The 23,785-nt window shown below is 41.3% G+C and overlaps 1 protein-coding gene across 8 annotated transcripts in view; it reads left to right on the forward strand.

Moving 5' to 3' along the window:
• USP33 (ubiquitin specific peptidase 33) overlaps positions 1 to 23,785 on the forward strand; it is a 90,288-nt gene that overhangs the window by 32,596 nt on the left and 33,907 nt on the right. For all 8 annotated transcript variants that reach the window (XM_073357287.2, XM_073357286.2, XM_073357280.2 and 5 more), the window contains 5 exons: positions 2,009 to 2,161; positions 6,972 to 7,071; positions 10,155 to 10,224; positions 19,118 to 19,231; positions 20,912 to 20,990. In XM_073357287.2, coding sequence (XP_073213388.1) covers positions 2,009 to 2,161; positions 6,972 to 7,071; positions 10,155 to 10,224; positions 19,118 to 19,231; positions 20,912 to 20,990 — 516 coding nt within the window. The remainder of the gene's footprint in view (positions 1 to 2,008; positions 2,162 to 6,971; positions 7,072 to 10,154; positions 10,225 to 19,117; positions 19,232 to 20,911; positions 20,991 to 23,785) is intronic.

Below are 23,785 nucleotides of genomic sequence, written 5' to 3' on the forward strand. Positions count from 1 at the left end.
TAGCAGAAAATTCATGAACATTGATAGACTGAAGGTTGCAGAAGGCCCAGTAATGGGGCAGGGATGGGACAAATGTGTGGTATGATATTGAATGAGGGGAGATGGTAGTCCAGAGAGAAGAAATTCAGATGGAGAGATCAAAGAAGAAAGGAGTGTTGTATGAAAACAAGATGAAAATAGATTGTGTTAGGGATACCGAGGCAGGAGCTTCTGGGTCTGCTCTTACAGCAGCGGTCCTCAAATTTTTGAGGCTTGTGTGCGCCCCCCAATCCCTGTCCATGCCCCCGTCCCATCTCTTCTCTCCCCCCCCCCCCCGAGCTGGGAGCGGTGCTGTATGGGCTGCTGTATGGGGGAGGGATGTGGATGGGGTAAGAGGGCCAAGGCTGGATATGGGTCTGGGGCCACAGCCAGGGGCCAAGGCTTGGGGCAAGAGCTGGAGCGGAGCTGTAGCCAGGCTGTGGTGGAGGCCATCAGACGGGCCCGCGGCCAGGTGCGGCTCCACTCCCAGCCTCTGCCCTGGGCTGGGAACAGAGACACAGCCAGCGGCCAAGGCTGAGGGCTGCCGCAGGGCTGGAAGCACAGCCGCTCTGAGGCTGGGGATGGGACGGGAGTCAGGGAGGTGGCTGGAGGCGGCGGGACTGGAGCAGAGCTGGGATGGGCTGGGTGGCGCTCCCTTCCCACCACTGTGGGGGATGGCCAGGCCCCACTGCACCTCTCTGGGCATTCCTTCACACCCCCCAGGGGAGTGTGCCCCATTCTTTGGGGACCTCTGTCTCACAGAAACCCACTGGCTTGGAACTTCCTGCATGAGGCACCTCGGGGGTAAACGTCCTTTTCTACCATCGTTTAACTCCAGATATTTGTTGGACTAAATCCAGAATGCTAACTTACAGTTAGACTAACACTGACCTGTATGAGATAAGAAACATCAAAGAACTTAGGCTTTATAAGGCAGCATAATTGAGACCAACCTTTCATTTGAGAGCCTTATTTATTATGCTTGAACATAACTACATGCTTGAACCTGAGCAAATCAGCCATAGGATTGTCAGTTTTGTTATCCATTGTATATCTGATGAGAACACACATGCTACTGTTCTAATGTTTACAATTTGAGATAAATCTTGATTTTGGGGGGCAGTTCCAAGTACGTAGACTGTACTTAAAAGTCCTTTCTGCTATAACAGTTTAACTAACTGGATTCAGGATATATCCCCAACATTTTGTAGCTGACAGTCTTGTTTGTAGTTTGCTAGGAACTGAACCAAAATGTCTCATTTTACATTACCATATGACAGCTATTTAAGGGCCAAAGACTTGATTACTTGCTATCTCCAGGGGATATTTTTAAATACTGACCTAGAGATGAAAACACTCTATCCCATTGGTAGGGCCCTAGGTATTGATAGTTCATGGCTGTGAAAACACATCACAGATCATGAAATCTGATCTTCCCCATGAAATCTTGCACGGGGTTGGGGACTCCTACTCTGCGCAGTGCTCCAGCTGCTAGTCCCAGCTGGGGATGGGGAGGGACAAGACTTCCTCTTCCCCTGCAGGGCAGCTCCACAACCCCCCTACAATAGCCTTATGTAAACATCTGAAAAGGTGAACTTGATCAATTTTAAAATCATCTGTCTGTGAAATTGACCAAAATGAACCATGAATTTGATAGGGCCCTACCAATACCCAGATACTTTCTTGATGAGTGAATTGTAACAGTTTAAGATGATTATGGACAACACTGAGATCTTCTCTTTTCAGATTGTACTGATAGTTAAAGCAGACATACCTCTTACATGATGTTTGTGGTTTGGACCCTTTCAATCTAGGTGTTACAAGTTAAAAGCTTGGATTTGAGGAACAGCTGAACTGCTGCTAGATTTAATATTTTTACCTGGTACATGTTAGTCTTTTTTTGAAAGATTTCACATATTAATACAGTTCTGGCTTGGACACATTGAGGTTTTATGTAAGTTCCTAAATCATTTTTTTTGTTCTGTTTTAGGACACAAAGCACTGTCTAACTGTCAATCTTACCACCCTGCGTGTCTGGTGTTATACATGTAGCAAAGAGGTATTTTTGGATAGAAAATTGGGATCTCATTCTCCATTATCAAATGCCAGACTGTCTTACCAAACACAAGGAAATAGTGTACAGGTATGTTCTTTAAAAAAGTGAAATAAACACAGACCTTGTTTTAGCTGTGCTTTGTCTTATTTCCCAGTTGTGTCTTATCTGGTGCTGGAGATAATGTGATTCTCTGTACTGTACTCTTCCTTCTTATGTCTCTGAAGACTAATGCACCTTAATGCCCAACCTACATTAAATCTTTCTGTGTATCACTCTGTTTGTTTCCTAAGAATGATATGAGTGTATTTTATTTAGTTTTTTAAATCAACCAGAGAATATGAAATTACATTTCAGTTTTAAGATGGGAATAATCATTTAGCTTTGCTTCCCATCCTATAGTTAGTGAGAAGTTTTTAATTGTCACATTCAAATTATTACTGGCTACTGTATGCAGAAGAGTAAGTTGTTTTGCTGTCTGTTTATGGAGCCTCTAGCCAAAGAGAGGTGCAAATTCACATGGAGACACAAGTATTGTGTTTATCAAGAGAAACATGCAAGCAACTGTCAGTCTATATTGGTGGCTGAATGAATACAAAAAAAATTTAAGAGGATTTGCATGACCTTATATTTCTGGTATAGCTCAGTAAAAGTTACTGGGTTTGCATCATTTTACAGTACTAACAAGGTATGTAATTGTTTTCTTATTGGAGATATTTTTCTTTTTCCAGTGGGCAGTACATCCACAGTTGTAGTAATTTTGATCTCTTCAGCTTTGATATATTCTTCCTTCAGAGGACAGGAGTAAATGGTCTCTGTGGCGTGTGTGATTTTTTTTAAAAAGAAAAGTGAACAGAATAAAGTATGCTGTCATCAAGGACACATTAATGTACAATTAAGTCATCAGAAAGCTGATATTATTTGTAGTGCAGTTAGGATAATTAAGCTTTTTCATGTTTACACATGGCCAGGATTTAGGAAACTCTATAATAAAATGAAACTAGAAATTTAGATTTCTAAACTGTCATTTATTACATGATCATAACATAGTAGAGGAACTTGACCATTGTTAACACATAATTTATAACAATTAACATTTGTAGCTGAAAGAGTAAAATATCTAGGGGGTCGCACACTTTGTGGCTTGTTTAGGCAGAGCTCATTGTGCACACCAGGGGCTCCTTGCATCTCCCCATTCCTCCCCTCTCCAGCTCCCTGTGTGCCACCCTCTAGCTCCCTCTATTTCAGTGGTTCCCTAGTCTCTCTCCTGCCAGGGGTTTGATCTGTCCCCCCATCTCTCCTCCTCCCATAGCAGAGTCCTCCATTCTTCCCTCATACCAGCATCTCTATGTGCCACCCCCAGTCTTCCCTCCCCTCGTCATCAGTGGTTCTTTGTGCTCCCTCATTGCCCACATCCTCTCATACAAGGGTCCCTTATTGTCCATCTGTGCCAGGATCTGTTTGCACCTCCCATTTCCCCATACCCCCATTTCAGGGGGTTCGTGTGCCACCTATGCCCCTCCATGCCATGGACAATCTGTGTTCCCTCCTTCATACTAGGGCCCCACACTTTCTCCTCACCAGGAGTTGTGTGTCTTCCATCACTTCCTGATGCACACACAGGGCCATCCTTACCCATACGCAAAGTACGCAGCTGCGTAGGGCACCAGGAAATTTGGTGCCCCAAATTTCCTGGCGCCCTGCGCAGCTGTGTGCTGCTCCAGTCCCTGCTCCAGCTCTTCCAGCCCTGCCTCTTCCTGTCCCTGCTCTGCCCCAGCTCCGCCCCTTTCCCACTCCCCTGAGCTCCGCAGCGGGGCTGCTTAGGGCCCCAGAATAGCTAGGGACAGCCCTGCCACACACCAGTGCCCCTCATTTTCCCCCCCATCTGCCAGGGACTATATGCACACCACCATTTTCCCCTTTCCTCTTCTTACCCCACCCCATTCCCCGCCATTATTAATTGTCTGGGAGATAAGTCATTGATGGTGTCAACATATTAAACTCTATGGGGAGGAATGGGTAGAGAGGAGATGAGGTATTCGGCTGGAAGGTGTTAATGGGTGCCCTCAAAGAGTTGTTTGATCTATAGATAATTGCAGAGGTGCTTGAAGCTCTGGCTGTGCTAGCAGATGGCATGGGCTTCACATGTCCCCCATTTTCCTCCTTTCTGATTTTCACCAGAATGATTATGGTTCTGGCCATTGATGCCAAGAATATTTTGGAATTGATCAGATGTTGCATTCTAAAGCAATTACATTACAGAGAAATGCCATCAAGTTGCGTGTATAACCTCATAAGCTCTTCCAATGAATGAAAAAGAAATAGCTGAATTGGGACAAATAAAGAAAGCAGGGGAAAAAAAACAGGTATCTAAGGCTTCCATGTACAAGCTAAAACTATGCCATTAAATAAGCTATGCTGCATATATTAAAAGTAGATTGTAAATACCTTCCTTGGAGAAGGTAGTTACTTGCACATCCAGCACATACCTGTACTCCCACGGAAATCAGTGAGAGTTGAGGGTTTTGCAGGACTGGACCTTTTGAACAGTGCTGTCCACATTGGAATACTAAATAATTAATATTTAGACATACAGCATTTTCCTTGAGAAGCTGCATCAGAATTTCCCTGTAGTCACTAGATGCGTTATTTTAATGTGAAGAATGTTGGATAGACACTATCTATTTATATGCCTAACTACTTGTTAAATGACAGCTGACGTTCAAATACAAGGGTAAAAAATAAGTGTGTAAAGAGTAAAGTGAATAAAAGCACAATGCCAATGAAAACTTTTTTTTTTTCCTGGGAAAGAACATAGCACAATAAACCCAAAAATTAGAAGAAGTTGATTTAAAGAAAATTATACAATACTCTTGTTACAGTGTGTATGATAATACCCATTGTTTCATGTTCTCTGTGTATATAAATTTCCCCACTGTATTTTCCACTGAATGCATCCGATGAAGTGAGCTGTAGCTCACGAAAGCGTATGCTCAGATAAATTTGTTACTCTCTAAGGTGCCACAAGTCCTCCTTTCTTTTTTGCAGACTCAGACTTACACGGCTGCTACTCTGAAACCTGAATATTGTTAGGGAAGTCACAGAAGTTTTAGGGGAAAAATACCCCTGAAGAAATTATTTAAAAAATACTTGTATAACTTTAGCTTGTTTTCAGTTTTAATTATTAGTAGATTTGACACAAGGCATAATACTTTTTTTTTTCTTAAAACACCAACCACATAATTCTAATTGTGTAGTGGTTCAGCTAAATATATTGGATTTTCTGATGTTATTCACGTGTGCTCCTGAAATATATGGTGTCTTGACTTAAAAATAACGTTTGGCATGATTGCAGAATTCAGATTTGAAATGCATCCAATACCCAATTGTTTTTCTACGCTCAAGGAAGTTGCAGCATACATGACATTGCATAAGGAGAAATAAGCATGATTTGTGACTTTGTGTTGCTTTTTATCTTAAAATTTTGTTTGGGATTTTCTCCCCTTATGTGCTCACAGGAAAATAACATAAAATACAATAACAATTTGCCTATCTCGTACTGCATCTCTGTTAGGGTTGCCAACTTTCTAATCCCACAAAACCGAACACCTTAGCTCTGCCCCTTTCCTTAGGCCACGCCCCCTTCCCCAATGCCCTGCTCACTACATTCCCCCTCCCTCGGTGGCTTGCTCTTCCCCACCTTCACTCACTTTCACTGGGCTGGGGCAGGAGGTTAGGGTGCAAGGGGGGGGTAAGGGTTCTAACTGGGGGTGCGGGCCTGGGGTGGGGCCAGAAATGAGAGGTTCAGGGTGTGGGAGGGGGTCTTCGGGTTGAGGCAGGGAGTTGGGAGCAGGAGGGATGAGGGTTCCATCTGGGGATGCAGGCTCTGGAGCGGGGCTGGGGATGAGGGGTTAGGGTGCAGGGGGGGCTCCAGGTTTGGGGAGGCTCAGGGCTAGGGCAGGGGATTTGGGCTCAGGGTTGGGGTACAGACTTACTGCTGGTGGCTCCCGATCAGCAGCACAGTGCGGGGGGCTAAGGCAGGCTTCCTGTCTGTCATGGCACCATGGACTGCACTGCGCCCTGGAAGCGGCCAACAGCAGGTCCAGCTCTTAGGCGGAGGTGCAGCAGGCGGGCCTGCACGCTGCTCTCGCCCACAGGCACCGCCCCTACAACTCCCATTGGCCACGGTTCCTGGCCAATGGGAGTGCAGAGCCGGTGCTTAGGGTGGGGGCAGTGTGCAGAGCTCTGTGGCCTCCCCGCTAGGAGCCGGACCTGCTGGCCTCTTCCAGGACGCAGCATGGAGCCAGGACAGGTAGGGACTAGCCTGCCTTAGCTCTGCAGCACCACCAACCAGACTTTTAACGCCCAGTCAGCGGTACTGTAGCCATAGGGTTCCCAACCCAAAAGGCGGTCAGGGTGCTGACCAGAGCCACTAGGATCCCTTTTGACAGCTTCTGTCTCTTTTGATTAAATGCAGTGGGCCATCTGATGGCACATTTGTGTGCTGACTTGCATGTAATCCTTTATAAACTTGGTGTTATAATCCATTGTTATGTGGTGAATTGCAAAGCAGGCTTGCTGTTCCTGAAGCAGTGGCAGGAAATCTTACAGTGCTTGGCATTGTATTTTGACTGCTTTATTTTCTCAACGTTTTCCAGAAAATGGTGCAGTGCTGTATTCTTACCATACGTACCTGCTTGAATTAGTAAACTTTCATAGCGTAGCTGCAAACTACTTTTGCTTTACATAAAATGAAACATGCATTTAGAAGGCAGTAATTTTGAATGCACTCCTATGTTTAGTTCATAGGCATATGTTAGTAAAACTGTACTAACACTTAAAGAAAAATGGATTTATAAATAAAATCACACTTTTATATTTTGCCTTTTCTTCTAATAAGGATTTTAAAATACCTGGTAATCCAACACTGAAGATTCCTCTAGGTGCTGTATTTGATGCTTTAGATATAGAGGTGGAAGAAGATGAACTGAAGACAAGAGGTAATGAAACTGGAGGATTAAAGCCTTACCTGTCAACTAATTGCTCCATCCATGCCCTCACTTCAATAATTCCACCATGTATGAGTATTTCTTTGAATCCATTCCCCAGCTGTTTAGAAATTACATCTTTTCCAGCTGGAACTATTTTCCCCCACTCTAAAATAAGAGCTGCATTTTCAGTTTGATATTACTGCAGCATCCTTTCCTTTTCTTCAGAGAAGAGGCTCTCGTGTTGTTATTTGTAGTACATCAGTCACTGATAAAGCAGTCGTGATGTTTAGTGTAGTTGCTAGTTTTCATTGGACTGAAATATGTGTCATAGCCACCCTGGTAACTGGGTAGGTATTGCAAAATTTGTTTTAACATTTTTGCCTTTTTTTTTTTTTTAAAAGATGCTTTATATGAATGCTTTCTGAATTCTGGTTAATGTTTTGGGTCTGCAGTTCCCAGCACTTTGTTTTGTTAGTAATGGATTTCATGCTCTGCCAAATGCTATCAGTGCAAAAGTTAACCCAAGCCTGGTATTTATATAATGGAAAAGGGGAAAATGTAAGGGGGAAACGTAATGAAACTCCCAAAACTGAGAGGGTTTTATTTGTCATTTAACAAACGAACCCCCGTGTGGCATCTCTTTGAAGTCTCCCATATGGATCACTTTTATAAAGAATAATTTTTGTTTACTACTTCCTTCACTTTATCTGCTGGTTATATTTTACTGAGCTGCTTTGTTGAGACACCAGTGAACATGTCAAGGCAATTCCTTCTCTTATCAATGATGGGGAGATGTTTCTATCTCATGGACCTTGTTTCTCTCTCTGTCTCTGTTCTCCCTTGACTCAACTAGCACCAGCTTTTTGCCAGGTCAGCCTCCCTGTTGTTGGCCCAAAGCCTTTTCCTCTGCAGCTCTTGCCATTTGGCATAGCCTTCCTCATAGAATATCAGGGTTGGAAGGGACCTCAGGAGGTCATCTAGTCCAACCTCCTGCTCAAAGCAGGACCAATCCCCAATTTTTGCCCCAGATCCCTAAATGGCCCCCTCAAGGATTGAACTCACAACCCTGTGTTTAGCAGGCCAATGCTCAAACCACTCACTGAACTCTCCCTGGATCCTGTGTGTCTCCACCTCACTGATTCACCATCTGCTCTTAAATCTTTGAAAAAACCTGTTTTTTATCACCTGTCAATGCGTTAGTTTCTCTCCTCCTGCTTTTATTTGTATTTAACCCTATGAAGTGTTCTGGGGATACACTTTTATATGAAAGTTGCTGTATGGATAAAGTTGTATTCTAATTCCCATTAGCACTGTATATGCTTCAAGAAAGAATAAGCTTTCATAAGTCAAATTTATCTTAATGTTTTATTTAAAAACAAACGGTAAATGTTTCTGACAAGGCATATACTGGAGAGCAGGATGAAGCAGTGTTAAATGTAACTGCAGTGAATAGTTCAGTTACTACTTGGTGAAAACCAATAAGTTGTTAAAAATGTCGCTAAATAAATTTGTATTGAATAAAAGCCCAATCCTTTAAATGATTACACAGTTACTTAATTTTATGCTTGTGAACAATCCCACTGAAGTTGATCACGTGTAAGTGCCTGCAGAATCAGGCAGAGCCTATGAAATTATATATAATACATACACTGTATTTGAAAAAAACTTTTTGAAGTATTCTTTTGTATTTCAGTACTGTATCTCCTTAGCTGTGACTGGTATTCCTTCTGCCTCAAATTAGAATTAGTCTTCCTGGTGGGAAGAATCAGGAATGGCAGTCTGATGTAGGTTGAGCGATGGGAAATGGAGAGAGAGAAAGGAGACCTATTTTTTTTGCTTGTTTGTTTTTAGAAAATATTTTTGGTTAATTTAGCTCAATTAATCAAGTAAGTTTTCTAAAAATAATACTGGAATTTGCAGAGAGTCCTTTCTCTCATATATTAAAATGATGAGATGCATTTCTTGTGTCTCAGTTAATTTTCAGACTGTTGAGCTGAAGGCTTTGTCTGATTGCTAAATATTTTTTTTTAAATGCTGTGTAACTTTTCTTGGTAATTAGAAGTAGTGATTAGATTGTTTTCAGTAGTACATTGCAATTATTGTTGTAGAAGAACTTTATTATATTTTGAGACCAACTTCTATTTTATTGATTTTATTAATGCTTTGGCAACACTTGTATAACCTGTCATGCCAATAAAATTTAATTGAATTGAACTGAGATGACCGTGTAATAGTTGCTAGTTCTGACTTGTAGGAGTAGTCTTTTTGAAGCCCTTAGGACTACTTGCATGGGTACAGACTGCTCAAATATTTTAATGCTTACCAGGTGAGCCCTATAATGAAAGTTTTCCCCATTATAACTTGTGCTATAGATGGAGTGAGCGTATATAATGTTTGCTGAGTTAATTAAGAAAAGTAGTAGTCCTAGTCTGAAAATATGATTTTCTTGGAGAGGGTGAATGAAGCTGTCCTGAATAAATATTCACACTTAATAAATCTATACAGGAAAGAGAGAGAGAAAGAACATAAATTAACTAAAACTGATTCATTTGCAAATATAATTACACATTGAGAAAACTGTATGTAGTGTTATATAATCTAAATATTCATTGCACAGATTAAAGGTATTGAAAAGCCATTGATAAATCCTCCTAAAAACCTGTCAGTTATATAACTAACAGTTATAGACATCAGGCATATACAGATAAACAGTAGAATGCATTTGAACTAATAAACTCATTAAATGCAAGTAAAATTAAAACATTCAAACCCTTATCTTTATAATCTTTCTTCAAAACTGTGTCACTCTGCAAATATACATAAAGATACTAAGTGTGAATAAAAGGTAAAATAAAATCCACTTACGCTAGGTATTATAATCAACCAACAGCAAAATAGGAGTTGAAATAATTTATCTGTTTAGGAATCAAATTCTGCTTACTTACACTTGTGCAATCCTGTTGGTCTCAAAGGGGTTGCAGAGGTGTAGCTGGGAGCAAAATTTGACTAGTAAATTTTTGAGTGGAAAGATTAATTTCCTACAAGTTTATTTTTAAATTTTAGCTTGCTTGATGTATTTTTCCTGTTTACAGGTCTTAAAGGATTGAAAAATATTGGAAACACTTGTTACATGAATGCAGCTTTACAAGCTCTTTCCAATTGGTAAGGAAAATAGCAGTTAAATGTAACCTTAAAGTAGGTATGTGTATCTTCATGTCTTCAGTTATAAACCAGACCCTCAAAAAAGTTTTAGAAAAATCATACCAGTATAAACCTCATTTTGATGTGTTTGGTAGCCTCATCTTGCAGTAGCATGAATAGTGATATTGAAATCAATGGTATTACTTAAGAGTTGTAGGATGTGTATATAGTTTCCCTTGAATAGCAGTATGTGGGTTTGTTTTCCTGCCTCCTCTCTAATATCTCACAGCCCTCAACCAACAATTATAGTTCTAAAAATTAAAAAGAGAATTGGCTGTAAATATCCAGGTCTTCTTTTTAAGTGTAGGGTCATTCTTTGATACTTGAGGAGTTGTGTGTTTTTTGTTCTTCTCCAGTCAGCAAATGGTAATATGATGTATGGGGCATAAGCGAGCTTTAAATTCCTTTTTACCATGTTATCTTTCAGTCTGGGAAGTTTTCAAATTGCTATTTATAGCAATTAAAATGAGGTGGCATGGTGTAATCTTTTAGTGAAAGAAGTTTAAACTCGCAAATTTTATAAAAGCAGCTGATATAAAACACAGTTGATTAAACACTTGTACTACTTGGATTTTAATCTCAAAAATAGATCAAAGAATTTCAAGATTCTAATTATATACTAAACATACATAATGTACATAAGTAATGATAAAAATTGAAGTGAAATCATTTAGAAAGATTTTTATTTTATCCCTAAATATTCATAGATCAGAAAGAGCTGCATAGCTATATACTTGAAAGTATCAGGGATATTTGGTTAATTTTTGTTAAATGTTTCCAATTATAAAATAGCCTGTCCTTGTAGATTGTTAATTAACCTATTGACTTAAAGTACATTTGTTGAATTTCAGTCTTGCTAGCTGTTCCTTTTATATAATGAACCAAAAACAAATTGAGACTTTTATTATTATGCTTAATGATTTATTGCTGACTATTATGTATTCTGTTTGAGACTTCCCACTCCAAAAGTGTGCTGAGTTAGGATTTGGTATTAATAATTATAATCCCTAGCTGTTATATAAGGCTTTTCACCAGTAGATTACAAAGTACTTTACAAAAGAAATCAGTATCTTTATCTCCGTTTCATAGATGGGTACACTGAAGCACGGAGAAAGGAAGTGACTGCCCCATAGTCAACCCTGCAGGCCAGTGGTATAGTTAAGAATAGAACCCAGGTTTCCTGGATTCAGTACAGTGATCTATCCACTCCTCATTATTTACTCTGAGGTCCTTGCTATTATCAAAAACGCTGTGGGATTTTTTTAAAGTCTTTTAATGAAAAAATAAATAAAAAGGTGGAAAATAGCCTGGAAATTTGGCAAGAAGAGAGGGAAAGGACCAAATGCTTTTTCGAATATATTTTTTGTTCTAACAAAATATCTCTTATAGATAAGGAACCAGTTAACTACTGTTTCTGGTCAATATTAATGGTATGGGAGAGGTCAAGGTTATAGTTCCTAGAATTTCCTTGGGCCACCAGTTGATTTTAAATTGCTACAGCATATACATATTGAAAAGCACACTGTGAGTATGTCTACACTGCGGTTAAACACCCTCAGCTGGCCTGTGTCAGCTGACTTGGGCTAGTGGAGCTTGGGTTGTAAAATTGCACTGTAGACCTACCCTAAGGCAGGGATGGGCAAACTACGGCCCGCAGGCTGGATGCGGCCCGCCAAATGTTTTAATCAGGCGGTCAAGCTCCCGCTGGGAGAAAGGTTGGGGGCGTTCCAAACAGGTAGAGGGCATTCCAACCAGGGAGAAAGGTCGGAGGCCGCTCCATGTGGCTCCCGGAAGTAGCAGCATGGCCCCCCCTCCAGCAGTCCAGCCAGGGAGCAGGGTCGGGGGCTGCTCCCCTCCGTCTTCTATGAGTAGGGGCAGCTCCGCTCTGCATGCTGCCCCTGCCCCAAGCACCGCCCCCGCAGCTCCCATTGGCTGGCACCACTGCCAATGGGAGCTGTGGGGGCAGTGTCTGCAGACGGGGCAGCGTGCAGAGCTGCCAGTCCATGTCTCCGTGTAGGAGCCGGAGAAGGGACATGCTGCTGCCTCCGGGAGCTGCTTGAGGTAAGCGCTGCCCAGAGTCTGCACCCCTGAGCCTTCCCACCGCATCACAACCTCCCTCAGCCTGGAGCCCCCTCCCGCACCCTGAACTCCTCATTTCTGGCCCCACCCTGGAGCCCGCACCCCCAACCAGAGTCCTCACCCACTCCCGCACCCCAACCCCAATTTTGTGAGCATTCATGGCCCACCATACAATTTCTATGCCCAGATGTGGCCCTCGGGCCAAAAAGTTTGCCCACCCCTGCCCTAAAACCTTGTCTACACTACAAAATTAAATCAACCTAGGTTAGGTCGAAGTACAGCCACTGCAATAATTACTGTGGTATTTCATGTCCATGCTAGTTCCTCCTGTTGGCGGTGCATGTCCTCCCCAGGAGTGCTTCCACCAATGTAACTGACAGTGTGGGGCATTATGGGGTGTTGACCCCTCCTGATGTGCGATGGTGGGGGAGAAGAGCCCAAGCCTGGCTGCCTGCGGGTGAAGGATTGGGGGTGGGGTGGGAGAGGATCTCTTCTTATCCTCCTCCCCACCATCCCTCACTGGGAGGCAGCAGCAGGGCTCCAAGCTCTCCTCCCTCCCCAACCCCCAGTTCCTCACCAGGAGGTGGTGGCGGGGCTCCGCGCTGTCAGCTCCTGACAATGTAATTAACACAGTGACTACACAGACACTCCGTTGTCCTCACTACATCGACCCAAGCACTACAACTCTTGCAGAGGTGGAGTTAAGTTGATGTAGTGGGCGTCTTACGTCGGCAGGAGCACCATTGTAGTGTAGACCCTTATGGAGTTAGGTTGTAAACTGCCTTATGTTGACCTAACTTTCTAGTGTATACCAGACATAGGTCTTATCAACACCAACGGTAGGTTTGACGGATTAGTCTAGGGGTACGTTGTCAATCAAATGTAGACCCCATTCCCTGACCCCTAAGGACACACCTACTTGTCACAGTAATCTTCTCCTCCTGGGTTATTGCTTCTGGGGCCGAGATTGACATGATCAGGAAGCAAGATGTGACATGTGTCCCCTCTAGGATTTCCTCCCACTGTCCTCTACTAGTCAGCATGGGTTTCACCACCATAGACCCTTTTTGTGTACCAGTCAGAATAGGTATAGCACAAAGGTCTAGCCCAGAACCCTCCTCTCTGGAGCTTAATGGTTGGCCAGTCAGCAGCACTGCCCCTTGGAAATCCGATCGCTGTGTGAAAAGGTCCTCTTGTTTCAAGAGCGTTTTTACAGAAACCATGGAAATGCCAAGCATAATTTTTTTTAATTTGACCACTCTAGTGTCTCATGCAGCTTTCTTGCTCCATCTTAACAGTTTTGCATCTGTAGGTTTACCATCAGACATGACAGCCAGGAGGGCACACGCAAAACACAAAGTAGTACCAATGTAAGACAAGTCTACTAAAGACTGTCTCTCTTTATGGTCGAGTAGACTATTGAGGATAGAATTGGAAACTCTCTACAGCCATTCCCACCCATGTTTGTTTTACAACTACCGAAATGCAGCGTAATGTCCCATGAACACGTATCTCTCTCTTACTCTGTAGCAGTTTACCAACCTGATTTAAGAAATCGTTAGTAGAGACGTCATCCCTAGTTCGTCTTACTGAAGATTGTTTAAGGATTGTTTAAATTACAGCTCTCTACATGTAATTGAACAAAATAATCTAGGGCTAGCCTACCATTAATGTTGTCAAGAACTAACTGTATCTCCCTGTGCATGGCTTCCACTGTTAGGGGACTTATTCCTTCACCCACTTACTTCCCTGGTCCTTCTCGCATGAACAGAGAGCAATAATACCCAAAGTCCAAAGGTGGAAACAATTCGATATTTATTGGGGTGAACTTCCAGCAAGCATGATTCCAGTTTCCTTCCTTAGCATCCACCTTCCCAGCTCTGACACCACAGAGCCCTACCTGTGTCCCTGTTCCTATTTCCCCCCTTAACAAAACATGATTCCAATTTCCCCACCCCCATTCCCTGTTCCCATTTCCCTCCTACTTCCTGATTGACTGCAGACTATATAGTAAAACTTGACAGGTTTCAGAGTAGCAGCCACGTTAGTCTGTATCTGCAAAAAGAAAAGGAGTACTTGTGGCACCTTAGAGACTAACAAATTTATTTGAGCATGAAAGCTTATGCTCAGATAGATTTGTTAATCTCTAAGGTGCCACAAGGACTCCTTTTCTTTTAGTAAAACTTGAGTTCTGCTTAGCTGTACCGTAACCAATTATTTTACTGAAATTTAACTAACCAGTCCTAATATGATTATTTAACCAGTTATATCCCACCATGTTAATTAGTTTACACCCAGCAAAATTAATTATACAGCAGACAGAAACAATCACAGAACCAGACAGAGATTATACAGACAAACAATGGGGAAATGGGGACTACAATGATAGAACAACACAGAAATGAGGATTTCACATCCCAGCTGTTAAGTGAGTTCTTGCCAGACAGGATGCTATCAAACTAAGTTTCCTTTTACATTTTCTAGGCACTTCCCTTTCTCTGGAGGTGATAGGCACTATCAGGACAGGATTGTATTCCTAACAGCCCAATAGCACCTTATTTCAGTGTGACTAGTTTGGAATGTAAGGATGTGACCGTTTTCTTCCCAGTTTATGACTGCCTCTGCTGCTTAGCCAAAGGCCTTAGCCTAAGAACAGGGCCTCAGACTGTCACAGGAAGAGAAGGCCCTTATTCCGGCAGACAGTGATTTTGATTCTCTCTTTTATACCTCTATATAACTAGCTAAGTGATAAGAATATACCTAAATTCTTAGAGTATAGGCCTTTACAGACAGGCCTGAATATCTATATCCTCACATCCACAACCTGCCAGCTTGAGTTCATCCTCTCAAAATTGAGAAAACAAAATTCTTCAGAATACGCTGCACAGCTAAATCTAGGAAATTCCCATTGCCAGCTTCTCACTTGCTCCATATACACATCTGTTTGGGGATCTGCAACTGCAGAGGTATATGGGGGTTCCTCTGTAAAACCATAGGTGTGTCTTCTACATCAGACCCTATCTGAGAGTCAGTTTCCAAGGGGCTACCGCAGGGATCATCAGGAGTAGATGGAATGTAGACAAGGAGAAGCCCTCTACAGAGCCTTCTGAATTTCTAAATCAGACTCCATGTGAGAGTCACCATAGCCATAGGAGACCAGGATCAGATACAGCCTCCTCATTCTCAGACATGACAGTTTGAGAGTCTCCCCTAGGGGGCATCTCTTTAGTATTTTTCTGTTCTCATTAGCCTTTGTAAAATTTTAAAAATGACCCTGCCCCATAACTTTTTGGCAGCTTTGTCCCCCAAATCCTGTAGATACAATCTTTTATCTCCATTGGAATGTTAAGGAAACATGGGTGTGTGATTACATCTGAAGGCAATAGTTCAACCCCATTTTTTCAGTAGGTTGTGGTTAAACCAATATGGTCCCATGGGGTTGAATCAGCTGTATTGTATGCAACCACATTTCTCAAACATCCATGTTCTATACAAAATATGGGAGCTTTGTGTATTATTTCTACCCTGCATTTTACTACATGCATTTCAGCTTTTTGCTGTAAATAGGTCTCTTTTCTTAAAGACACAATAGCTGGGTATTCCGAAACTGTTTTTTATTTAAAAGACATATAGCCCTTGAAAAAAAATCAAGATGCGCCATCAAATCTTTCATCTTGTTTAAGGACCACTCAGACCTTGTAACAGAAACACAGATAGTCACAAAGCCCTTTTCAATAGATGGTTTTATTTACAAATACCAAGTTTTATTATATTTTATATCATGTTTGTCCCCTCTAACTTAATCCTTTCTGATTTCTTACAAATACTGTAGTCTTCTTCCTAAGCAGAGTTCTGTAACTTTTTGTGTGGATCAGGCAGTCAATATAATGTGCTAAGTGGTATTACTCGGTTTGATAATTTTGTTTAAAATACTGTTGGAGTCTCCAGAGCTTTGCAGAGCATTTACCAAGGTCACCCTTAGTGCTACATTTTCTTGGATTAAGCACAGACATTGCATTATATAGCCAATGGCAATAACTGTGTTTAAACTTTCCAAACACAAGTTAGCACACAGGGCCCGGAGCTTGAAGTCCAATTCACACAGTCATGATGCCACTGAGCTGGAGCATCTATAACACAGCCCTCACAATCCTCAGAAAGCTTCTCCATAAGACAGTGATTAAGGACAGCATAAAAAGAAACATGTACAATAGACTGCATAACTCTTTTACGGTAACGATGTGGCACTGGCTCAGCTAGATCAATGCCAAGGACCTTCCTTAAATCCATAGAGCTGTTGCCCTCTTCATGCTCGATGTCCTCTTGAATAGTTTGTCTTGGTGTTGAGCAAAAACATGTTGGGCCTGATTTCATCTTTGCTCCCTGATGTAATGCTGTCCAGGGCCACTTCTAGAAAGGTGGCATTGAGCTGGTGAGAGATTTTTGGAAAAGAAACAGCTGTAAGTCCCCTGTTGTTAGATTTTTGCAACCCCAGGTAAGTTCCTACCCCATTGCATCTCATCCTTGACCACCACTTTTTATAGTCTATTTACCTGAGCAAAGTCTTCTCCTTTCACCTTATCTGATGGTGACTCCGACGAGCCGTGGTCCTTTTCCTTCATGGGAGCAAACAACAAGCGCCCATCATGCTCATCAGTCTGCCTCATGAGCGCTTGAATCTGGGGGTCAGGTTCTGGTGTATCTATCAATGGCAAGGCCAAAGGGCTTCCCTCCTTTTCCTCAGAATAGTCGCTGAAGTAGAGCTTTCTTTGCAGGCAACCAAGCATCCTCAGAGCTAAAATGAATTCCGTAGTTCTCACGGGGGTAGTGAAAGAGGCCATTTTTCTTCTCAGTGTATCCATAATTTCTGAAAAATACACTGGAAACAAGACTGCCTGTTCCACGCAGTAATGGGTTTTCCAGGGGAAGTGCAGCCAACCGTCCAAACGTTGAGCTCCAGAGGTCGGGGTTCCCACCTAGACCCTTGTGCTATATCTATTTTGATTGGTATAAATTTGCCTTATGGGAGGGCTTATGGGGGTGAAACCCATGCCATGGTCACCCCACTCCGGAACTTGCCATGATTGGTCAAAACTGCTCCTGGGGAGGTCCTACAGGGCTGAAACTGACTCCAAGTGGTAGAGGGCAGCCAGGGAATTCTTAGAAGGGTCACATGCCACCCCTTGCTTCTGGTCCCTAGTCAGTCTTGGCTCCAGAAGTAATACCCAGTGGAGAGGGGATTAGGGTGACATGTGGGCGGGTCAGAGAGAGGTACCAGCATTTGATTGACGTATCCCTAGACTACTCGTGTTTCCATTAACAGATTCTTCAACAAAGGTATGTACAACCAATACCTAAATTATTTTTAAACACCTATTTAAAACACCTCTTGAAAGCTTGAAAGCCCTGGGTTACCCAAACTAGTTAACAGCAGTTCAATTTAGAGCCTACAAAATGTATTATTCCCAAGAGAAATCTTAATATCAGTTCTCACTACTCATGTGAGGTATGTTCCTTAATGTGACATTATCGTTTTAGAAAAAGGAGCTAGGATAGTTTCAGGCACATTACTACACCTACTTCTGAGTCTCCCTGATAATTTTTATGGTTTTAGAATATGCTTTGATTTTTTTTCCAAAATGTTTTCCCACTGTTTCTGTGAGAAACACCCACACAAATATAGAAAAATGATAAACTATACATGGGAAACAATGAAATAGACTTCTGTATTTGAAAGGTTGTCTAATGCACAAAGTAAACTGATGCTGAGACTTTTTCTCTCTAATCTCCATAGTAGTAATCTTAGACGGTCCAGTACTTGTATGTAAACAGTTTTCTGTCATTAGTGATTTTTTTTTTAGTTGATGTCCCTTTAAAAAGAAAAGTAGTACTTGTGGCACCTTAGAGACTAACCAATTTATCTGAGCATAAGCTTTCGTGAGCTACAGCATCCGATGCATCCGGATGCATCCGATGCAGTGAGCTGTAGCTCACGAAAGCTTATGCTTAGATAAATTGGTTAGTCTCTCAGGTGCCACAAGTACTCCTTTTCTTTTTGCGAATACAGACTAACACGGCTGTTACTCTGAAGCCTGTCCCTTTAAAGGTAGTCTCCCAGTGTTTTCTTCCTCTGTATAGTAAAGTGTATATTTTAAGGAAACAACTTATTCTCTCAGTGCTGCTTAAAATAATAGATATTGGAACTAACCCACCTATTTGTTCCAAAAAAAGTTAGATTTTCCAGATCAAGCTTTTCTGTAATTCTAAAATTCTGTAATTTTCTGTATAGCCTGTCCCTACAGTGATATATTTTAATACGATCCTTGTAAGACATAAAGGAATATTTTTAAAATATTAGTTATGAAGGTTATCTGAAAATGTCTTGCAGAATATAACATAATCAGAAAGTGCCAGCTTTCAGCCATCATGACTTTGCAGGGCAAGGATCACAGGGACATGCCACGATCGCCCGGTGGCTACGTTTGCTAGAGGGAACCTGCCCTTGTAACGTGGCTCTCACTGGACAAATCCAGTGCTTCTAACAAGTGGCAGGATTGGTCTGTGAGGGGTATTGTGCCACTCAAAGTGGCCCAAATAAGCAGGATATATAAATGTTACCCGAGGGTTTAGGAAAATAAATCATTAAACGTTTACCATGTAAATGTCAGTAATTTAGCCTTCACTAACATGCTGTTAAAATGTATGTAGGGGGTGGTTTACACTTCTCTAAGCACTATTTGAAGAATAATAATCTTGCTTTCTTCCCTCTAATCAGCCCACCCTTGACACAGTTTTTTCTTGACTGCGGGGGCTTAGCACGAACAGATAAGAAACCAGCAATATGTAAAAGTTATCTCAAGCTGATGACAGAACTTTGGCACAAAAACAGGTATTGTACCACTTTTCTTGTGGAATATGTTTATATATAAACTTTGGACAGCAGTGCAGCACAGAGGTGAACGTGTCTTAGGTCCAATTGTTTTCTCATGCGTGATATTCAGAAGGTGTATTACAGGCTTTGAATTTAATTAATTTAAAAATAACTCTGAAAGGATGTGTGGTGCAGTTTGGGAAGTTAATGTTTGTTTTAGTGGGAAAGTTACATGGAAGAGGCTTTTCTGTGTATCATGTGACAAGTCAAAACAAATGTCATTTAGCTGCTGAGTGATAATGGCATCATGTGTGCCTTTGGGTTGAAAAGAACGATTTGCCCACTGCAGCTATTCCTGTAGTTGAACCCATAATCCTGCATAATGGCATTAGATTTTCATCCCAGGAAACATGACAAGATTGATTTCCTTACACAATGAAACATGTAAGTTATAAATAAGAGCTCTCTTTTATGGATAATTGAGCCTCCAGTTTCCAGCACTTTAAGCTCAACCTGAGATAGAGCAAACTTTGGTTTTCCATCTGCTTCATACAGCATCATTACATACATAGATTTCCCATATTTCAGTGACTTATATAAATTTCAATAACTTGTTTTTATAAATGATCCATCACTTTTGATATTTGGAATTTGTGTGGAGAGGAGGCAGAAAAAACAGAGCTGCACTGTTAGGCTCTATAGTAAGGGCTTGTCTACATGTGGATTTGTTTTATAATAACTGTTCTACTTTAAATTCGCACCCTACTTTATTCCTCCATAATTTTATGTGTAGACGAGACCCAAGTTAATATGTTGCAGTCACACAGGAACAGCACTGTGGCCACACAAGTCTTGAAGCTCTATGCTTACTTTTCCCCTTATCTCCTGAATTATCTGAAAAGTGTTTTTAGGTGTACTTTCTGAGAAAATGGAGTAGAGCAAATCAGCCACCTTCTCTCCTTTCAAAAAATACCTAAAAGTAAGAGAAATTAACTTTTTTAAAAAGAAGAACCATTCACAACAACTTATGCTAAAATTCAGATTGGTGTGGAATTTCCTTCCTATTTTTTCTTTCCAAAATGGCTTCACTTTTGGTTTTGGATACAGTTAAAGACTAAAATATGTATTATTGATTGTCCCTGTGGGATACCTTGTATCCTGGAGTCACTTGCACACCATTCTTGTGCCTATGCTGTTACCCACCCACTCATCTATGGGTGCTGCTCAATATATAGACCACATCTTCTTTGTGGCCTTGACTCTGTATCCATTTGACATGAGTCTTTTTTATTTCAAAGGGGGATATGATGTTCTACAAATAAACTTGTCTCCTTGCATTTACCCTGTAATAAACAAATACTCCTTAATATTTTTAAATGGGTCTTTGGAGGAAATTGACTTCTATCATGCATACCAAATTATTTCTCTACTGTATTGCTGATTAATTTTGGTTACAGCTTGCTTGAAGGCCTTTAAACATAAATCCCAATTTCACACTTTTGGTTTTTCTGTGCTCTGGGAGAAAGATGTTTCTATATTGAAGACCCCCCTTTCCCCAAAAAAGGATTACTTTGGGGTAAGAATAATATAGAACAAGTTTGTTAAAATGTGTCTCACAGTGATCAAACTGATGATGATCCCAATGAAGTTAGAAAATTACAGTTCGTTTAATTTTTTTTCCAAACTTTTCTTTCCCAGACCTGGTTCCGTTGTTCCTACAAATTTGTTTCAAGGAATTAAAACAATTAATCCAACGTTTCGAGGCTACTCCCAACAGGTAAACCTTTCTTAGTATTATCCAATATTATGACAATGAAGTGTCAAAGGTATAACTGCATGATTCAGGTAGATTAAATTGTTGGATTTAAAACTTCATAAAGTAGAAAAAAATATGTATTTACACCAAGCTAATAATAAACTTTTAGATTTTACCTTTCCATGCTTTAAATCTATATCCCCTAAAACTCCACTCTAACTTTTCTGAATCACAGACTTCTGTGCTGAATTCAGCTGAGAAACTGCTGAAACTCCATGATCCTTGTGAATGTCTCCTTTCTCAGGGACAAGCAGCAGAATGGTTAATAATAGAAACTTGTCACCTGAAGTATAGTAGCTGGCATATAAGCTGTTCCAGAAAGTGACACAAAGGTCTTGCTAGGCAAACATAAAGAATATAATAGAGCAAACTTTTACCATATTAATTTACTATTTGAATATTTTTAAGCTGAGTTGGTAGCATCCAGTTTTTTTGTTTAGACAATGAGCCCCACATATTTTTCTTTTCTTTTTCTTTTCTTTTGAATGTTACTTAAGTTGGTTTACAGCATTATGGATACTGAATACTTGTGTCCTCCAGTTCTTATATAGGTAGTAATTACTTGTAGTGCATGGGCACTGATGGTTATGTGACTGAATTATATTGTAGGTGCATTCTTCAAATCATCTTTAATGAAGTGTATTCTAACATACCTATTTTACTGTTTAAAACATATTTTATTAAAATCCCTATTGTGGGGACCACATTCAATTTCTGGTCTTGTAGTAAGAATCAGATCCTTAATAATTTTGTCAGATTCTCTGCATTGCAGTAGTTTATATTGGAAAACTTTGGTAATTCAGTATAATGAAGTTAGTATTAGTGAAATGGAGGGTTATATGTATTTTTGATATGCAAATACTGTCTTTGGTGTCAAGTAAGTGTCAAAATAGCAAACTTCAGAATTGTCGTAGATGCTTTTCATTATTACTGACATCCTGACTTTCCGTTGTGACCAGGGTATCCACAATTTAGTCATGTATCTAAATGAAGAAATTAATTCACTAATATATGGAAAAATGACAAAATCGTCTGCAGCTTTATTAACATACATTTCTTCCGGGAAATTTAGTACTTGCAAGCTAAAATTTGGGATGAGCGTACCGTTCTGTACTCCCCTAACTATTTAAGGGGAGACCCCAATGTTATTCCTCAACACATCACTGTAAGATACTCACTAGGTCTCATAGTGGCTGCTTAAACAAAGCAGTGTTAAAGTGACCTGGCTCTCTCACTGAGAGATTGGGGTCTCCCACAGCCAAATTTTATCAATTCCTGGTGGTCATCTTGTTCCCAATCAGGATTGCGAGACCAAGAGCCTTCCCCCCCCACCCCCATAAGCTGAATTTCAGCCATTGTATCTGTGACAGACTGACACTATGCTGTGATATCTTGGTCAAATCTTATGGAATTAAAATAAATTTGTATTGAATTAAGTTAAACCTTATTGAATTAGGTTAAATACCTTTGCAGTCCATTGTATTAAAAATTCAGTTGTGTATGTGTTGTAGAATTGTATGTACTGTCTTTTGTAGGAGGGGATGCTAATGTAATTCCTTCATTATTAACCCTTTGAGGCAACCCCACTGGAGAGATCTGCATATACTAGTTCAAACTGGATTCTCCAGGGCCCGACAGACAAAGACAGGATCTTTGGATAAATAGCCTGGTTTTAAATCGGCTCAGGGACTTCTTTCTGATCTAGTAAATATACGGGGCCCCAGGTCTGTGAAGGACCCCACTCCTTCGAGAAGGGTTGGGAAGTCTTAGCCTACAGAGGCCCTTAACACGGGGTGCTAGCTCTGATCTGAGGCTGTTACGAACTTGTGACCGTTGAAAGACTGTTCCTGCCAGAGCCTATGTTAGAGTTGGGGTGATCTCTGGCAAGCTTATTGGCTTGTGGGTAGGTTCTTTTTTTGTTTTAATATGTTTTCTCTGTAGTGCTTTTACCATGAGAATAAAATAAGCTTGCATAAAAAGAGCTGCTTGGTACTTATAACCATGGGCTGTCACACTTAAACATCTCTAGAAAGAAAGCAAGCAGGTGTGCTTTGGGCAGCCCGTCTCTGCTGAGGTTAACTAGGGCCCTACCAAATTCATGGCCATGAAAAATGCATCACGGACTGTGAAAATTGGTCTCCCCTTCCCCTCTCCCCCCCCCCACACACAATGAAATTTGGTCTTTTGTGTGCTTTTACCCTATACTATACAGATTTCACAGGGGAGACCAGCATTTCTCAAATTGGGGGTCCTGACCCAAAGGTGAGCTGCAGGAGGGCGCAAGGTTATTTTAAGGGAGATTGTGGTATTGCCACCCATACATTTGCGCTGCTGCCTTCAGAGCTGGGTGGGTGGAGAGTGGCTGCTGCTGACTGAGGGCCCAGCTCTGCAGACAGCAGTGCAGAAGTAAGGGTGGTATGGGGTGGCAGTACCATACCATGCCATCCTTACTTCTGCGCTACTGCTGAAGGCAGCTCTGCCTTCAGAGCTGGGATCCCAGCCAGCAGCCACCGCTCTCCAGCTGCCCCGCTCTGAAGGCAGCACCGTCGCCAGCAGCAGTGCAGAAATAAGGGTAGCAGTACTGCAATCTCCCCTACAATATCCTTGCAACCTCTCCCCCTCGCCCCCCAACTCCTTTTTGGGTGAGGATCCCTGCAATTACAGCACTGTGAAATTTCAGATTTAAATAGCTGAAATCATGAAATTTATTATTTTTAGAATACTGTGACCATGAAATTGACCAAAATGGACTGAAT

The sequence above is a fragment of the Lepidochelys kempii genome, chromosome 8, assembly GCF_965140285.1.
Source record: "Lepidochelys kempii isolate rLepKem1 chromosome 8, rLepKem1.hap1, whole genome shotgun sequence".
NCBI lineage: Eukaryota > Metazoa > Chordata > Testudines > Cheloniidae > Lepidochelys > Lepidochelys kempii.